Raw genomic sequence first — 15,136 nt, 5'->3', positions numbered from 1 at the left:
CTTCACCTCACATTTTCCCTCTTACCTACATCTGATCTCTCCAAAACCCAACATGTCACACTTGGAGGTTCCCACATGCAACTGGAGTTACCTGGAAATGGGAAAGCTTTGATGTCACCACCAGCCCCAAGGACCACAGAAATCTTCACCAGTTGCGTTCCCATTTCTGAAACAAATGCCAAAATCGCCCTGTCTAGTTTCCACAAACTCAGCTCAAATTTTTTTAGCTGCTCTTCTTACAGACTGTACATCCCCCTTGTTTCCAATACAAATGTCTGCATTCCTGAAAATTAACTACTAAGTAACTAGTGGCTAACTTACTAAGTGTTTTAAAAATCCAGAATTCCACTATAGCAATGATTCAAAGCTCATTTCCACCTTTTTAAAGACAATTTCAGCTGACTTCTATAGTGCTCAACATACTACAGGTTACCTGGACTCTCCCAAGGTGTGGGTGTAAATAAGAAGGGGGAAAATGTGCAGACTCTAGGAGAAAGAGATAGTGTGTTTTCTTTTTATTCCTTTTTTTGTAAAGCACAGAAATGGCTCTTGAACACCCTACACCATCTTGGCAAGCTGCAGGGCATATCTGAACAGACCTTAGAGGGGACAGTCAGGAACTCTTTGTGGAAAGTGCAATGGCTGTCAATATATTCTGACACACAGTCATCCAATCATTTGACAGAAAGGGGAAACAAAAGACTTGTTGCTAACCATCCTTCAAATGACAGAGAAAAAGAAAAATGCAAGTTGGGTAGGTCAGTAAGTACAACTTGGCTACAGATAAACCTGAAAAACTGGAGTTGAGGAAGGGAGGTAAAATCCAGCGCCACAGATATCTCTGATGTCCAGAGCTGGTTCTCCGATGTGAAAGACTATCCTTGAAAGGGTGAGGGCATTCCCATGAAGAGGGTCGGGGGCGAGGGGAGGGGACACCTGTCTTATCCATCAAATCAGTTAACCATGCATTCACAGGGTGGTGAATGAGCACTCGAATTATGTGCTATATACTATTACTTGTAGCTGGGTTACCCTTACTTTGAACCACAAGCTCCAAATGGGCAGGAGCTATTTCTTCTACAACCCAACACTCTGAAGACACTTAAAAGTAACTGACTTCAGATGACCTACTGAGAAGCAATCCCAGCCAGAGTTAGGTAACCTAAACTACTTATCCTTTCAAGCACATCCTCTTGAATTTGCAAATGGCATAGGAAATCAAATGAGATATGGTGGAACTACAAAGAGGACAAGAGGGATGGTGGGGATGGGGCAGGTTTGAAGGAGGTGGAGAAAATGAGTATAAAATGATCACTGGTCCTTAGAGTCCTGCCTTCTGCTATATGGACTGTCCCACAAAGGAGGCATATACAAAACCTTTTGAGAAGACACCAAACAAAGAGGACTCACTGACATTCAAATATATGGGCCCTGCAGAAGTATTGCTGACCATGTGATGAAGAAAATAGATTTTGTTGCAATTGGTGGAGGGAGTAGGATGGCTGGAATAGAAATAATCATATAAATTATGAAGTGCTAACAGGAAGAGGTAGGGTAAAGAAACCAGTTAAGATGGTATACTCTTTATCTTTCACTACCCACAAAGTTGATGCTAAAGGGTGGAAGCACCGTCTACAGACCTTGCCCTAAAACTGTCTTATAGGATCTCTTCCCCGCTGCTATACTCCAATCAAGAATACTCACTCACCCGAGTATAAGTTGTATACATAAAGATGGAAGAGCATCTGCCTCAGCTCTAACAACAGTCTGGGTTTAAGTCTCTGACAGTGTCCGTGTGTATCCTCCTAGAAGGGACAGCTTATCTTTCATCTTCCTCAATCAAGCATTGGCCTTTCTTAGCAGGTCTGTTCCCTAGCCTCTAAGAACCACATTTAAAATGTATAGTCATTTAACATGCTCAGACTTTAAGCTAGCAGTCATTATTCTGGCCAATTCTGCACAGCTCTCAGGGATCTACGACCTGGTATCTACCCAGGGCAAATGTGCCTGAGATGGAAACAATAAAAGGGTTACCCTTTTCCTCAAATATCGTGGGCACTTTGTCAGAATATTTTTTATGATGTCAACTTGACTCTGCCTTTTGAATCCTTCGGCCCTCCCAGCCTCAGAGGGAAGAGAACCCTTTCTCGGGTTTTCTGTTGCATCTGGTTCCATGCCTAGCTTCATCCCGAAGCAGCATTCTGGGTGTGTGGGGCCACCAGCCAAACAAGCCCCTATGGAACAAAAAGTGTGTCAGTGTAGACAGGACTGAACCTCCAGAGGGCTAGAGGGGAGGAAGGAAGGAAGCTCCAAACGGACATGGGTGGCTTTCTTGGGCCTGCCCATTTGGACCTGGGAGACCAGGCTCTGGAGTATCCAATACCCAGGTTTAGCTACTTAAGGTCACTGGGCTTGCTGCCAACTGACTTCTTGACACACATAATGGCTTGACTTTTTTTCTACCTGTACCTCATCTTTTACAATAACCTAGGTTTAAGTCTTTAACAACCTCCATATAGATTTTTCTAGATGGAATAGTTTATCTTTCATCCTACACATTCCTGAATCCAGAGTGCAAGTTCCTATACAGTGGATGGGACCATGTTATTCATAATCCTTTATGCATGCCTAGAATTCTACACACATACAAGAATGGTGTATTTACATTTGAGTTAAAGGTACAGGCACTTCCACGCTACCCCGGGGCCTCCCTGCCCTTTCTCTCTGTAATACCATACAGGAGTGTGATCCTTAATAGACTTTCCATGGTCCTTAGATGAAAAACCCGTAAGAAGTTACTTAAGTTGCTTCTTTAACCCTTGCCAAGTCCCCAAAGCACTCCCTAAGTACAAAGCTGTAATGGGAACCGCCTGCATGGTGTTGACTGTCCTAGACCAGGCTTCCAGGCCAGGAAGGCCTGCTAGAGGAAGAATCATCTAAGTGCTCCACCTTCACCTCCACTCAGATAATACTTCACATTTTAAATACATTTTAAATAAGGACAGTGCCATTATTGTTGACAGTAATATGACAGATGCAGGCCAGTCCAGGGGAGAACTAAGAGAACTCACTGGCCTTTTCTCTAAGAAAAATGCCAAAAGTTGCAGGAGGACTGAAGGCAATTAACCAGTGTAACTCTGGAGAGCCCACAGCAACTTGTCTGCGTTATACCACAGTCTGTGGAGGCAGGGAGCTATAAAAAGATTATATGGCTTTCTCTTTTGGGAACTTTTAAAATTACAGGCCCAACACCATATTCATCTAGTTTGGGGTGACAAAAATAAGTGACTGTTCAGACTGAGCTCCAATAAGCGAGAGTACAGGTAAATCAAATACACATACTGAACCACGTGACAACTTCTCAAGCAGTCTCCCACCAGCGTAGGAATACTTTTCAGAGACCCAGGCAGAGTCATCCAGCTCCTATTTCAGAGACCCCAGCCTCTCGTGAGTCCACCAGGTCTAGGCAGGTGCATTATTACAGAGTTCCTCCCCCTCGCTTCTGCTAGTTCTGCCCTCTGGATACAAAAGGGCAGATCTGTCCCCTATGCCTCATATAATGATTAGGTCATTTTGTTACATCTCTTTAATAGACAGAAATTTGTAAAGGAAACAAAGGTGGATCTATTGCTGATTGTTTCCCAACAGATACTGCTCAGTACTAGAAATGGTAGTGAGCAAAAACAGTCATTTCTTTTGGGACTCTTATGACTTAAAAAGTACCCAACAGACTCAAGCAATGTGTCCTGAGGAGTTTGGAGTTCTTCAAAGGATTTGGAGCCTAAATCCCAAGTTTAGACTGGCGAATTGTCTACTTCTTCCCACTCATGTCATTAGCAGTTATAGACCAAGAAAACATAAATCCATAATCCTAGAGAGGGATAAATAGTTCTTAAACCTCCATCCCTACATAAAGTGACTTGAGGGTCCATCAACAGTCACATATGCATTGGATTGCCTAGCAAAACTGGAAGGAGACTGTAGGGCTGTGGTTAACTGCGGGGAAGGAGACAGACTGTAGGACTGTGGTTAACTGTAGAACCGCTGTTCTTCTTTCCTCTTCCTCCTCCTTCTAGTAACAACAGGCAAGGACCAACAATCAGATACCCACTATCTCAGCATCACCCTCCCATTGGAGAATTAGACAAACCATTTAAAAAAAGAAAGCCAACTGTAGGCTTTCCCCTCTTCCTCTATCACCAAGACCAGTTAAAACTCCATCTTCAAGGAGAAAGTGGTTTCCCAATAAGTCTCCAAAAGCAACAACAACAACTTCGTTTAATTTTTCTAAGAATTAAAATATGGACTTGAGATTGAAAACGACTTACAGTGATCTCTAATAAGAGGAAGTAAATAGCAAAGAGATGTCCCTAAGGTAGAGGAAGGAGGAGGCCTGAGGACCACAGAACGTAGAAACAACAGCCATCCAGTCAGGCAAGGACTGGACTGCTGAACCATGTGCTGGTCAAATGTTAAGGGTCATCTCGCTCTTCCTTACATTTATGCTGGAGCCTGGTCCTACCTCCCAAACTGCAACACGGGCTAGCTAAAATGCCTGGGAGGTAATGCTTCATTCAACAGTAAGACTTAGAAAGACCAAGGAAGGAAACATCTTTTGTTTCCCATTTAATATGGACGCCCTGAAAGTTTTCACTAGGACCTGAGCCAAATTCATCCATTCAGGCACCAACATGCATTTCTTAGAGCCAGGTTGCTGAGGTCCCTGAGGGCAGAAGTGCTGACACCCTCCTTCATCACTTCCCACACTGAACACCCATCTCCCACAGAGGGGGACCCCTCTCTCACTCCTCTCAGGACACAACTCTGGGGATAAGGAGGAAGAATATTAAAAAGTGGCAGGGGGAGCTGAGTTTGCTTCTGTTCAGAAATTGGGTACAAACACTGAACTTGAAACAGCTGTGTGAGACCCGGCTACTTAGTAATTAATCCTGGTAAAACCTCAGACTGCTGCCAAAGGGAAAAGAGTGACATTACACACTGTTTTATCTAAGGGCTACTCACTTCTTTTTAAAGAGCTTGCGGAAGGAGCTGCGAAAGCCCCCTTTCTGGTCTTGCCTGGGATTTTGATCGCTGAAAGAAGTCTGCTCACTCTCTCTCTCTTCCTTGGGACAGAATCGGGTGGCATCCTCTAAGTGCATCTCCTGAAAACACAAAAGAGGCATGTTGTTTTACTCTTTTCCAAAATACATGTGCCCTGGCTGTGGGACAGTCCTTTGGCTTTGCCACCTGCCTCTCCTACTCCCGTGACTACCTGTGGGCTTGTGGTCCCTACCAAAGTGTGCCTAGGGTGATGAGCCGAGCAGTGGGAATAGGGGCGCTGCTCGGGAGCTCGAGTGCTTGGGTGCACGCCTTTCTACAAATGAATACAAATCAAGGCAAACAGTCCCTAGCCAAACACAGCCATCAAGGTAAGTACATAAAGGAAGATAGCTAACAACAACAGGTATAGAATGTACAGCCCACGAGATAGCTCAGCATGCAGAGGCCCCGAGTCCAATCCTGGAGGTCACAAAAAGGTGGAAGGAGAAAATAGACCCCCACAAGTTGCCCTCTGTCCTCATTTGCTTCCTATTGCTGTGATCAGAAAGAAAGGGCTTATTTCATCTCACACTTCCAGATAACAGTCCAACACTGAGGGGAGTCAGGGCAGGAACTCAGGGAGGGCAGCAGCCTAGAACCGAGAACTGAAGCATAAACTATGCACAAATATTCCTTACTGGCTGACTCTCCATGGTTTGCTAAGACTGATTCAGAACACCTGTCTGGGGCAGCACCCCCACGCCACAGAGGACTGGGCCCTCCTCCATCAGTATTTCTCCATTAGTAATCAGGAAAATGCCCCTCAGACCTGGCTACAGTCATCTCACAGAAGCATTTTCCCAGCTGAGGCTTCTCTTCCCAAATGACTCGTTTCTGTATGTTACATGTATGATGGGCGTTTCGCCTGTTTGTATGTCTGTGTACCATGTGTATGCCACCTATGGAGGCCAAAAGAGGGCATTGGAACTTCCAGAACTGCAGTTACAAACAGTTGTGAGGCACCATGTGAGTGCTGGGAATTGAATCTGGGTCCTCTGAAAGAGTAGCCAATGCTCTTAAGGTCTGAGCCATCTCTCCAGTCCATGTGCACATATATGTAAGTGCATATATAAACACATGGTGGGTATGTACATAAACTCACATCCTGCTTGAGTAACCCTAAAGCCAAAGCAGAAAACACAGCAAACAGCACACTGGAAGTCCAGCTGAATGGCTGACTGCAGAGAGCAACAGGCAAGAAGTCTCCCTAGGGAACTTCTAGATCTGTAGATCTAACTTTGAGAACTTCACTTGGGCTCGCGGTAGCTGACCTGCAGAGTCTGAGATGCTGCTAAGATTCTAACTAAACCATGGGGCCCAGCATCCTTGTGGCTTAGTGCAGTGTTTCTCAGAGTATGTTCCTGGCACCCTAGGACCATCTACACTCGCTGTTGCTTACACAGGTTCTTAAGCGTGGAGTCTCTGCAGCAAAGTCCCTAGTGTATAAATAATTGTTGTGCATATTTAGACATGAAAACCAGGGGTTTCAGGCAAGCTTCTGTCCAATACATTTACTGTTTATAGCAAATACCTAACTATGAATCCTAAGGAGTAGTTTCTGATTCAGCAGCTCTGGCTACAGATTCTGGATTGATAAAATTTATAAAATATAAGATTAATGCCTCACTATTACCTCTAAGACCACATTTTGGGAGGTGCCTGTGGGGACTAACACAAGGCTATAGTGCTGGCCAAAACACCTGCTCTGAATGATAGAATATTCAGACTTAGAATTTCAGAAGGCAGGGGCTTGGCTTCGCCTCTTGTCAACCGTGGACCCTCCATTAAAGTAGTCTTTAACTGGGATTCACATCAAATCATTTGTTCAGGGAAACCATAAATTGTTTTAAAAAATCTGTCTGTGGAACCATGGTCTTACGATCATCTTTCATTGGTATAGCATTTCATACTGTACAAAGCGTACTGTCAAACTACCTTGTTTGGTCTGATCTTCACAACCCTGTGAGGTAATCTACTTCTTAGAAATTACGATCACATTTATCATTCAGGAGGGAGGGTGGGTTCCCATGTCAGAGCACATGCAGAGGGCAGAGGACAACATGCAGGAACCAGCTCTCCTTCCACCAGAGAGGGTTCACATGGGTTTCCATGTCAGAGCAATGTCAGAGCACACGCGGAGGGCAGAGGACAACATGCAGGAACCAGCTCTCCTTCCACCAGAGAGGCTCTAGGCTGGAATGCAACTTCTCAGGCATGGAGACAAGTGCCTCTCCCTACTGAGCCATCTCACCAGCCGAAATTTTAGTGGTTTTTGTTTGCCTGTACGTGAGTTCAGGCACAGTGGTACCAGGGAGCCTTTGTGGAAGCCAGAGGCAACTCCCAACTCGGGAGTTGGTGCCCCCCTGCCATCTGTGGGATCTGGCCCAGAGACAGGCCTTCAAGTTAGCAGCGCTACCTGCTGAGCCATCCTGTGTCTTACTTATTATACAAATTTATTTTGTGATTTATCTTGTTGTTCTGGCATGAATGTCGGCACCATGCCTGAGGTGATAAGAAGGGGGTGTTAGATCTCCTGGAACTGGAGTTAAAGACTGGTGTGAGTTGTCATTTGCGTGCTAGGAATTGAACCTGTGTCTCTTCACTGCTAAGCCATCTCTCCAGCTCCCTAATTACCTTATTTTCATAGAAAAGAAAACTGGAGGCAAAGGGAAGCCATGTGATTTGTCTAAAGCAGGCAACTATTTGATAGCGGAGCCTGGGTTAGAACCTAGAGTTAGTGCCTACTGCCCAGTCAGGCGCTCTCTGCACTAAAGCACATTGCCTTCTTTCTTGGCTCTCAGTAAAGACACTAAAACTGGAGTTGAGCCCTCTGGCCACAGGTGGGGTGGAGTAGACTGAAGCCGAGTGGTTCTGCTCACCCCAGCAGCTGAAAACTGATCCCTTTAAGAATATAGTTCTAGGGGCTGGAGAGATGGCTCAGTGGTTTAGAGCATTGCCTGCTCTTCCAGAGGTCCTGAGTTCAATTCCCAGCAACCACATGGTGGCTCACAACCATCTGTGATGAGGTCTGGTGCCCTCTTCTGGCCAGCAGACATACACAGAGACAGAATATTGTATGCATAATAAATAAATAAATAAATATTTAAAAAAAAGAATATAGTTCTAAATGGCAATGGGTTTCTGATCCTACTGCACGTACTGGCTTTGTAAGAGCCTAGGCAGTTTGGATGCTCAACTTACTAGACCTGGATGGATGTGGGGGTTCCTTGGACTTCCCACAGGGCAGGGAACCCTGATTGCTCTTTGGGCTGAGGAGGGAGGGGGACTTGATTGGGGGAGGGGGAGGGAAATGGGAGGCGGTGGCGGGGAAGAGACGGAAATCTTTAATAAATAAAAAAAAAAGAATATAGTTCTACAGGGTTATCTTGTACAGCTCTAGTCCCAATCCTATCCCCACATTAAATACAGATACACACACACAAACATGCATGTGTTGCATACACATGCATAAACATGTATATCCATACACAGCCCCTTCTCACTTGAATTCTGCATGGTTTTTCCTTGGTGCCTCTTGACCTGACTCGTGTTTTCCCATGTTAGGGGATGCTAGTATATTGTTATTGCTATGAGGTCCGTCTGGTAAACAGCCACAAATATATTACTTATTGTTTGCTTCTCAGGTATAATATTTGTTATTTCTAATGAGTTTTTTCCCCAGCAATTGTTCCAATTTTCAAATATTTCACACGTGACATAGGGCAAAAAATTCATGCTTATGAACATGTAAAATAAAAGCATTCTTTATAGCAACAGACCATACTACTTTGAAGATTCTGGTGTAAGCTTCTGCCCATTCCAGTTTAAACTGGTACTATTATTTCCCTTCTAGTTCCCCTTTTAATAAACTGCCAAGACTACCTAGGATTGATCTTTCTCAAAAGTTTTACCCAATAAAATTTTTTAAGGTTTTGAGTCCAAGAAATCAGAGCCATGAGAAAAATGTCAGACTCCTGAAGAAAGTCAGCGGTTTTGCTAGACTACAGTACTGGGTGTTCTTCCTCTCTGGGGGTTTGATTCCCTGGACGCCAGGAGGGCAGGAAACTCCAGGGCTTGCCATGATCCATTCCCCTCCTATTTCTGGGCCCTCTTTCCCAGTATGCAAAAGGAAAAGCATACCCAGTTCTATGTCCAAGAGTCTTTTTTTTTAGCTTTGCGACCTTGCTCTTCCCCCAAAAAACTTCCACTAAGTGTTCAAAATTAATTCAGATATTCAATGTAGCTAGAATGCATTCTCTAACATCATCACCCCAAGAGGTTTTAGATATCCCTCCTATATGTTCATGGTAATTCGGTGTGCTATGCCTGTGGGACATTCCAGACTTTATTTCCAAAGTTTCAGCAATCGAGATACAGAGCCTGATACATAGCAGGCACTGTGTGGGCTGGAAACTTAAATGAGTCTGTAATCATCAATTTAACCCACTCTCTTGATAACGAGTGAAAGGGTGGAGACGCAAGTGAGCGCTATCATGTTAATAAGTTTAATCAATTGCTTCTGTCGCATTGAAAACCTGTGAGTCGCCTGCTTCTCGGTGGTTAGGGATGGAAAACACTTTTAAATACCCCAAGGCCTGGAGACACCAAGGACAGACATCAACATGCCTCAACATTCGCTGAAGCTAAAGGAGCATTTGAGTCAATACAGCCCTTTTCTAAGAAAGCAAGCGAAACTGAATTCTCTTTGCAACAAACTTCGAAGTCGCCACTGAGACAGGGCAGCACACAGCGCTTGGTAATTTGTACATCTGGATCAGAAGATAGACCGAGCAGGCGGTGTGCCCGTTTAGAGGGAGGAAACTGGTTCACTCGTTAATTCATACTCTCTGTGTGCGTCTCTCCCTCCCCCTTGGCGCGTCTGTAAGCACGTCTATGCACCGAGGTCTCGTCTAGCTCTCCCTGCCTACGTGCTCTTGGCGTGGTAGCCGCCCTGCCACTCGCCTTCGAAGGCCACCACGGCCGGAGCCTGTCACCAGGCGCGTGCGGGCTGCGTCTCCGCCCCCTCCCTCCCCGCCGAGGGAACCGGGGCTGGCCCTAACATCTAAGCCCGGGGCGCCGAGGCGGGCTTCGGCTCGGTTTTACTTTACCCTCCTTACTTCCAAATAGGTCTGTTTTTCGCTTTGGGACCTCTGTTGGGGGAAGAAGGTCCGCGGCGCCCCGCGGGAGGCAGCGGCGGCGGCGGCGGGGCCGTGCGGGGCGGCGGCGCGCTCGACCTTGAGCGGCGCGCGGCCGCCGCTGCTGCTGCGCGTGCTGTAGAGGCGCGGGGCCACGCCCTCGGCGGGCGGCGTGCGCGGGAACTCCTTGAGTGAGCGGCTCAGCGGCTTGGCCTTGCCGTGCGCCTGCGCCTGCGCGGCCTCCAGCTTGTAGGCGCTGCTGCTGCTCGCCGGCGACGTGGCGCTCTTGGGCAGCGGCTGCAGCGCGTGCTCGGGCCGCTCGGCCTCTATGGCGAAGCTGACCGGCCTCAGGAAGCAGATGTCCAGGCTGGACTCCGAGGAGGCGGGCGAACAGTTGTCGAAGAGCGCCGGCGCCTGGAAGGGCTCCTCGTCGTAGGGCGCGGGCAGCGCGAAGATCTCGCCTCCGTACTCGAACTCCTCGTAGCCGGCGGGCACGAAGCCGCGCGCGTCGGGCAGGAGCTCGGTCGGGCCGCGCAGCGAGCGCTCCACATTGCCCAGCGGCTCGGCCGGGGACGGCTCGAAGTCCATCTCCGGGATGGACTGCAACGGCCCGGCGAGCGCCTTCACGTCCTGCTCGGCCGCGCAGAACTGCGCCGGGGCCAGCAGGCTCTCGGGTCGCTCGTGCTTTCTGCTCTCCATCTCCCAGTCCCCCGGCTTCCCAGGCTGCATGCTCTCCATGAGGCTCTGCTGCTGTTGGCCTTTCTTCGCCGAGGGCATCAAATGTCTTTAAAGGGGGAAACGGTACAAGAGAGACGATCAAACAGTGCTGAGCTCTCTCCAAGCGAGCAGCCCCAAGCCAGCTTCTCTCCTCCCCTCCCAAGTGCCCTCATGGATGACCTATCAAGCTCCACAAAATAACTAGGGAGATCTCTCAAGAATGCCTAATCCTCCAGGAAGAGTGGAAACAGCGGCCAGGAAAATCGCCTGTCTCAACTTCCAAGCTAAGTCACAGAGACATCACATGAGCGACAAAGGCTGGCATTATCATTGGCCTGATGGAAACTCTGAGCCTCCCTGCCACCAGGCAACTCCCAAGACATCCCCTTTCAATTTCTCTCCCTTTGCTGTGGCAGAGTCACATACAGAATACTGGAAAGCGAACTTGATACCGCCTCTAGATATTCACACATAAACAATTGTGTTCCCAAATAATCTGTTGAACTCCGGATGGTGATACAGAGGATAAAGTCCTGGTTTTCTCGAGACAGGGAGTAGCCCTGGCTATCCTGGAACTCAGTCTGTAGACCAGGCTGTGCCTCCACCACCTGGCTAAATTTGGGACCTCTTCAAGAGCACTGAACACTTTGTTGTTGCCGTTTTGGTTGGTTGGTTAGTTGGTTGGTTGGTTTAGGATAAACTCATTTGTATAAAATTTACGTTTCTATAATAGATTTTTAAAAAAGTGTCTTGGCTGTCATCTCAAATGGCCACCCACAGAATATTAATACAATGTAAAACTGAATTTGCCCAGTTTCTATAGAGTTTTGTTGTCTGGGAGCACACAGCCAATTACACAGTTTTTAAAAAGTAGGATTTTTGTTGTTTTCCTTATTTAACCAAACAGATACAACCGAACTACTGTACGCTGACTAAAATTTTTTATTCTATTTATACATATTTTAATTCTTTGTCTGAAATGTGTATGGATGCATATGTGAATACTAACACTAATAACTTAAGAGATTGCAAGACATCAATCTTACAATGAAACTTAGGACTCACATTTACAGATATGAAAAAAAGTGAGCTGAACTGACCTTACACCAATACTCTTATTTTAGAAGATTGATACTTTTATTTTCCCTACACAGAGTGTAATAATGGCCATAGTTTGGTCTGGGTATAATGTAGGCCTTTCCCCCTCTACTTTTTATACTGAAGGTAAACATTTCACACTGCTTCAAGAGTTGAAGCAATGCACAAAGTGGATCTCTACTTTGCCTGTCGGTGCTTTCCAAATCCGCCTCTTAGTGTCTTTCTCTGGGACCCAAACATCAGATCAACTGTTCGTCTGTTGATAAGGAAACGATGGGGCAAGGCGGAGCTCTGGAGAACTAATGTGGCCCATGCTGCTAACCTCTACAACTGCCTGCGACTCAAGGGCACCATGGCTGATGTTCCTTAGCAACAGATGCTTACGTGACAGCAGGGGCAGAAGTGGGAGCCGAAGGATAGGGCTGGAGCATCTCTTCTGAGTGGATCCCACTGTCACGAACAGCCTCCGGGCCTGCAGCAGGGGAAGCATCTTGGCCAGCATTGGCACATTGGGAAGCCAGCCCTTTGTACAGCTTTGCCATGGACGACCTGACAGAGCGGAAATACTAAATCTCAGACTGCACAGTGTGAGGCTGGCTCTCTGGACTCAGAGATTATGCTAAGAAAAACAGATTTGCCTCTCAGATGAAGCTTTCTGTGATGGGTTCTATATCCCTGGAGCCCTCTATAAGTCAGGTTGCTTACATAATAGTTGACAAGAGCTTGGGGATGCAGGATGGTACTGAGACACACCTGTCAGGAAGGTACTGGGTTAGGAGATGCTGTCTTTCTAGTTGGAAACAGAAATGATAATGTTCTCAAGATATACAGGATGTTTAAGGAAATGTTTATGGGTTGCTTCTATTCTCCGAGGCCCAGATGCTGCCTGACTTTGTTTCTGCATACTGTGAAATCTATTCAGACACATATACCCCCAACACTTTTACCCTCAGTGCTCATTAGCACCTAACTTATTCTTCATTGTCGAGCTCTAAAGCCTATATGACAGAGGTCTATGACTGTGTTTCGTTCATGCGGTATAGTCACTGGGCACAACAGTACCTAGTGCACAACAGGGGTTCAATGAATGTTTATTATATTAATGAAGGAAACTATCTTCAGACCTTTAAATTGCAATTTTGAACCTGGAAAGTGAAGGGAAGCGACATAATGGGAACAACAGAGCCCAGGTGCTTTTCTTCTAAAGTTACTTTCACCAGGCCATAGGTGTCTCCCTCCTGTGGCCAGACTAACTGTCCCCCCTTCACCTTTTTTGCCACCTCCCTTCATCCCGTTCCAGACACTCAAGTGACTGGTCTGTACCCTCTTCTCAGAAACCTTCGTCAGGTGCTGCACCGTCACAACCTTACTTTTTGAGCTTTTTCCGTTTCTGAATAAGCAATTCTTCATTGCACTGAAACAGCAGGGTGTAATGAGAGATAAAGACGCGGAGGCGCTGGACACACACGAGGAGCAGGTAATAGTCGGGGTGTTCCTGCTCTGTGAACTTCAGAACATTCTGGATGGAAGGGAAAAGGAATTGGTGTTGCAAAATCAGGCGGAAGAATTGTTCCATCTCCTCCTCACGTCACTTTGAGCTACTGGGCGTTCCAATCAAATCACTCAAACACATGGTCCATCTGTCTAACCACCAGACAGCTCAGGCTTACTGCTCTGTCCATCACATCAAAAGAATATAAAGTTAGTCTGTTCTGTGTGAGTTGAAGGTGACCTAATATAATTCCATTTTGAAAAGTTAGAAAGACCCAATAATTAGATAAATGACGTAATAAAGATATTCTAACAACTACTATCCATAAGCAATACTTAAAGGAGTCAGACCAACGCTGAGAATGATAGGCATTGGGTGAGCTTGTGGGGTGGGTGGGGTGGACAGTGGCCCCTCCTATTACATTGCCTGATGTTATGGTTTGGCTATGGTCTATCTCCCAAAGGTCCAGGTGCTGTAAGCTCAGTCTACAGTGTAATGATTTTTTTTGTAAAGATGGTGGGACCTTTAAGAGGTGGGACCTAGTAAAATGTGACTGGATGCTGACCATGTTCATGAAGGTATTAACGCTGGTTTTAAAGAGTAGGTTCTTATGGAAAAAAAATAGTTACAGAAAAGTGAGCCTAGGCACCTCCCCCTTACTACTTCTTTCATACTGTGTGACCTGTCATTGTTACCTGTGCTACCACTGTGTTTACCGTGAGGGGGTCACCAGACATCACCACCACCACCATGCTTTTGGGCCTCCAGAATTGTGAGTCAAAATGAACCTCTTCCCTTTACAAAAAATACCCAGCCTCAGGGATTTTGCTACAGTGGCACAGCATGGAACAAAAGCCCTTCTAACATTCAAGGGTTCTATTATGTATTTGTTGACTCCTTCCTATTTTTAGGAGCTAACCAATTTTATCTTCGTTATCACAGCCCTGTTAGATAGATACTAAGTAAGGAAACTGAGACACCGAATTCGGTGATCTTCTTTAGCTCATGCATCTAATAAATGATAGAAGAAGGATTTGCAGGGAAAGTAGAGAGTAGCCCTCAGGCCTCTTTACCTAGTGCTTGCATGACTGGGCTTCCGCCCACGGGTTTTGCCTACTAGGTGTGTTATCTTGAACACAGTGCTGGGACTGCTTTGGTCCTCTATGTCCTTATGAAAAATGACAATAATGATAATACCTGTTTCATGGAGCTGTTGAAAGAATCCATAAGATAATTATTGTGAGAAAAGCCATATCTGGGTGAAAAATCTCAATGCTGAGTCTGGGCTGCTTCTAGCTGAGGGTTAATGACAAGCAATTCTGAGATGTTTTCACTGAATTTCCTAAGATCAGTCAACCCTACACCACAGTACATGGGTATCACGAGGATGGGGGTTACTAATAAATGGTTCTTGAACTCAACTCCGTGTCCTCTACAGGGCTACGAGCTCCACAGGAAAATTACCTCAAGAATTTGTTCATACCCACTGTGACAGTGGGGCTGATCTATTGGGAGCTCACCAAGGCCAGCTGGACTGGGACTGAATAAGCATGGGATAAAACCAGACTCTCTGAACATGGAGGACAATGAGGGC

The 15,136-nt window shown here is 46.2% G+C and overlaps 1 protein-coding gene across 9 annotated transcripts in view; it reads right to left on the bottom strand.

The window, feature by feature from the left end:
- Arhgef33 (Rho guanine nucleotide exchange factor 33) overlaps positions 1 to 15,136 on the bottom strand; it is an 87,343-nt gene that overhangs the window by 3,426 nt on the left and 68,781 nt on the right. For 5 of the 9 annotated variants that reach the window (XM_041630952.1, XM_041630945.1, XM_041630943.1 and 2 more), the window contains 4 exons: positions 13,421 to 13,569; positions 12,435 to 12,599; positions 10,209 to 11,019; positions 5,023 to 5,162 (listed from right to left, as the gene is read on the bottom strand). In XM_041630952.1, the coding sequence (XP_041486886.1) occupies positions 5,023 to 5,162; positions 10,209 to 11,019; positions 12,435 to 12,599; positions 13,421 to 13,569 (1,265 nt within the window). Of the gene's footprint in view, positions 1 to 91; positions 167 to 5,022; positions 5,163 to 10,208; positions 11,020 to 12,434; positions 12,600 to 13,420; positions 13,570 to 15,136 lie in introns of all 9 variants that reach the window. The other 4 variants (XM_041630948.1, XM_041630949.1, XM_041630951.1 and 1 more) reach the window with 3 other exon arrangements.

The sequence above is a fragment of the Microtus oregoni genome, unplaced genomic scaffold, assembly GCF_018167655.1.
Source record: "Microtus oregoni isolate MIOR12 unplaced genomic scaffold, Mior012 000036F_ref0000092, whole genome shotgun sequence".
Taxonomy (NCBI): domain Eukaryota; kingdom Metazoa; phylum Chordata; class Mammalia; order Rodentia; family Cricetidae; genus Microtus; species Microtus oregoni.
Note: the sequence above shows the minus strand (reverse complement) of the source record. Positions and strands in the feature narration are given on the sequence as shown.